The sequence below is a fragment of the Alligator sinensis genome, unplaced genomic scaffold, assembly GCF_000455745.1.
Source record: "Alligator sinensis unplaced genomic scaffold, ASM45574v1 scaffold1667_1, whole genome shotgun sequence".
NCBI classification, from domain to species: Eukaryota; Metazoa; Chordata; order Crocodylia; family Alligatoridae; genus Alligator; species Alligator sinensis.
Window position 1 is genome coordinate 396,935 of NW_005842504.1, and position 785 is coordinate 397,719.

The following is a 785-nucleotide window of genomic DNA, read 5'->3' on the forward strand; positions in this document are numbered from 1 at the left end:
GGTGCCCAGCCCCAGGTGCCTCCCTATGCCTGCCCTCCCCATTCCTACAACAGGGGGCTGTGCCCCCGACACCTGGGTCACTTGTCCCTCTGCCCAGGCCCGTGCCCAGGGGCTCGTACCAAGGCAGGAGGCACCGTCGGGCGCGGCGGCGAAGCCCTGGGCGCACAGGCAGGTGTAGGAGCCATCGGCGTTGAGGCACTCGCCGTGGGGGAAGCAGAAGTCACCTTCCAGGCACTCGTTCACGTCTGCAGGCAGCGAGGGCAGGTTAGCGGGGCCCGACGCAGCCCCAGCCCTCCCCATCCCCAAACCCCCGAAACTCACCCATGCAGGGGCCGCCGGGGGCCTGGGCCCGGTACCCGGGGCGGCACTCGCAGCGGAAGGATCCAGCTGTGTTGGTGCAGTGGCTGGGCAGACCGCAGGGGGTGCCCGCCGCACACTCGTCCACATCTGCCACGGGAGGGGCAAAATCAAGGTCAGGGGGGGCAGAGCCAGCATGGGGGGCTTTGTGGCCCTTGGCTCAGCTCCGGCCCACACGGTGTGGCCCCTCACCCTGGCACTCAGCCTGCCGGGCGCCAGTGCGGTAGCCCTCGGGGCAGAGGCAGCGGTAGGCGCCGGGCAGGTTCTCGCAGCTCCCGGCGCCGCAGGGCGGGCGGGCGTCACGGCACTCGTCCACGTCTGCCAACGAGCAGGGGGAGGCCCTGGTCCCGCGTGCCCGGGAACAGGGCCCCGGAGGGGGTGCACCCCCTGCACTGTGCGCTTCCCTGGGGCAGTGCCAGCTCCCCGCT

General features: G+C 72.1%; 1 protein-coding gene across 1 annotated transcript in view; it reads right to left on the bottom strand.

Annotated features, from left to right (window-relative positions):
• Positions 1 to 785, bottom strand: part of LTBP4 (latent transforming growth factor beta binding protein 4) — a 15,566-nt gene that overhangs the window by 6,893 nt on the left and 7,888 nt on the right. Inside the window, exons 2-4 of the mRNA XM_025213053.1 lie at positions 550 to 783; positions 322 to 447; positions 120 to 245 (exon numbers count right to left, since the gene is read on the bottom strand). Coding sequence (XP_025068838.1) covers positions 120 to 245; positions 322 to 447; positions 550 to 783 — 486 coding nt within the window. The remainder of the gene's footprint in view (positions 1 to 119; positions 246 to 321; positions 448 to 549; positions 784 to 785) is intronic.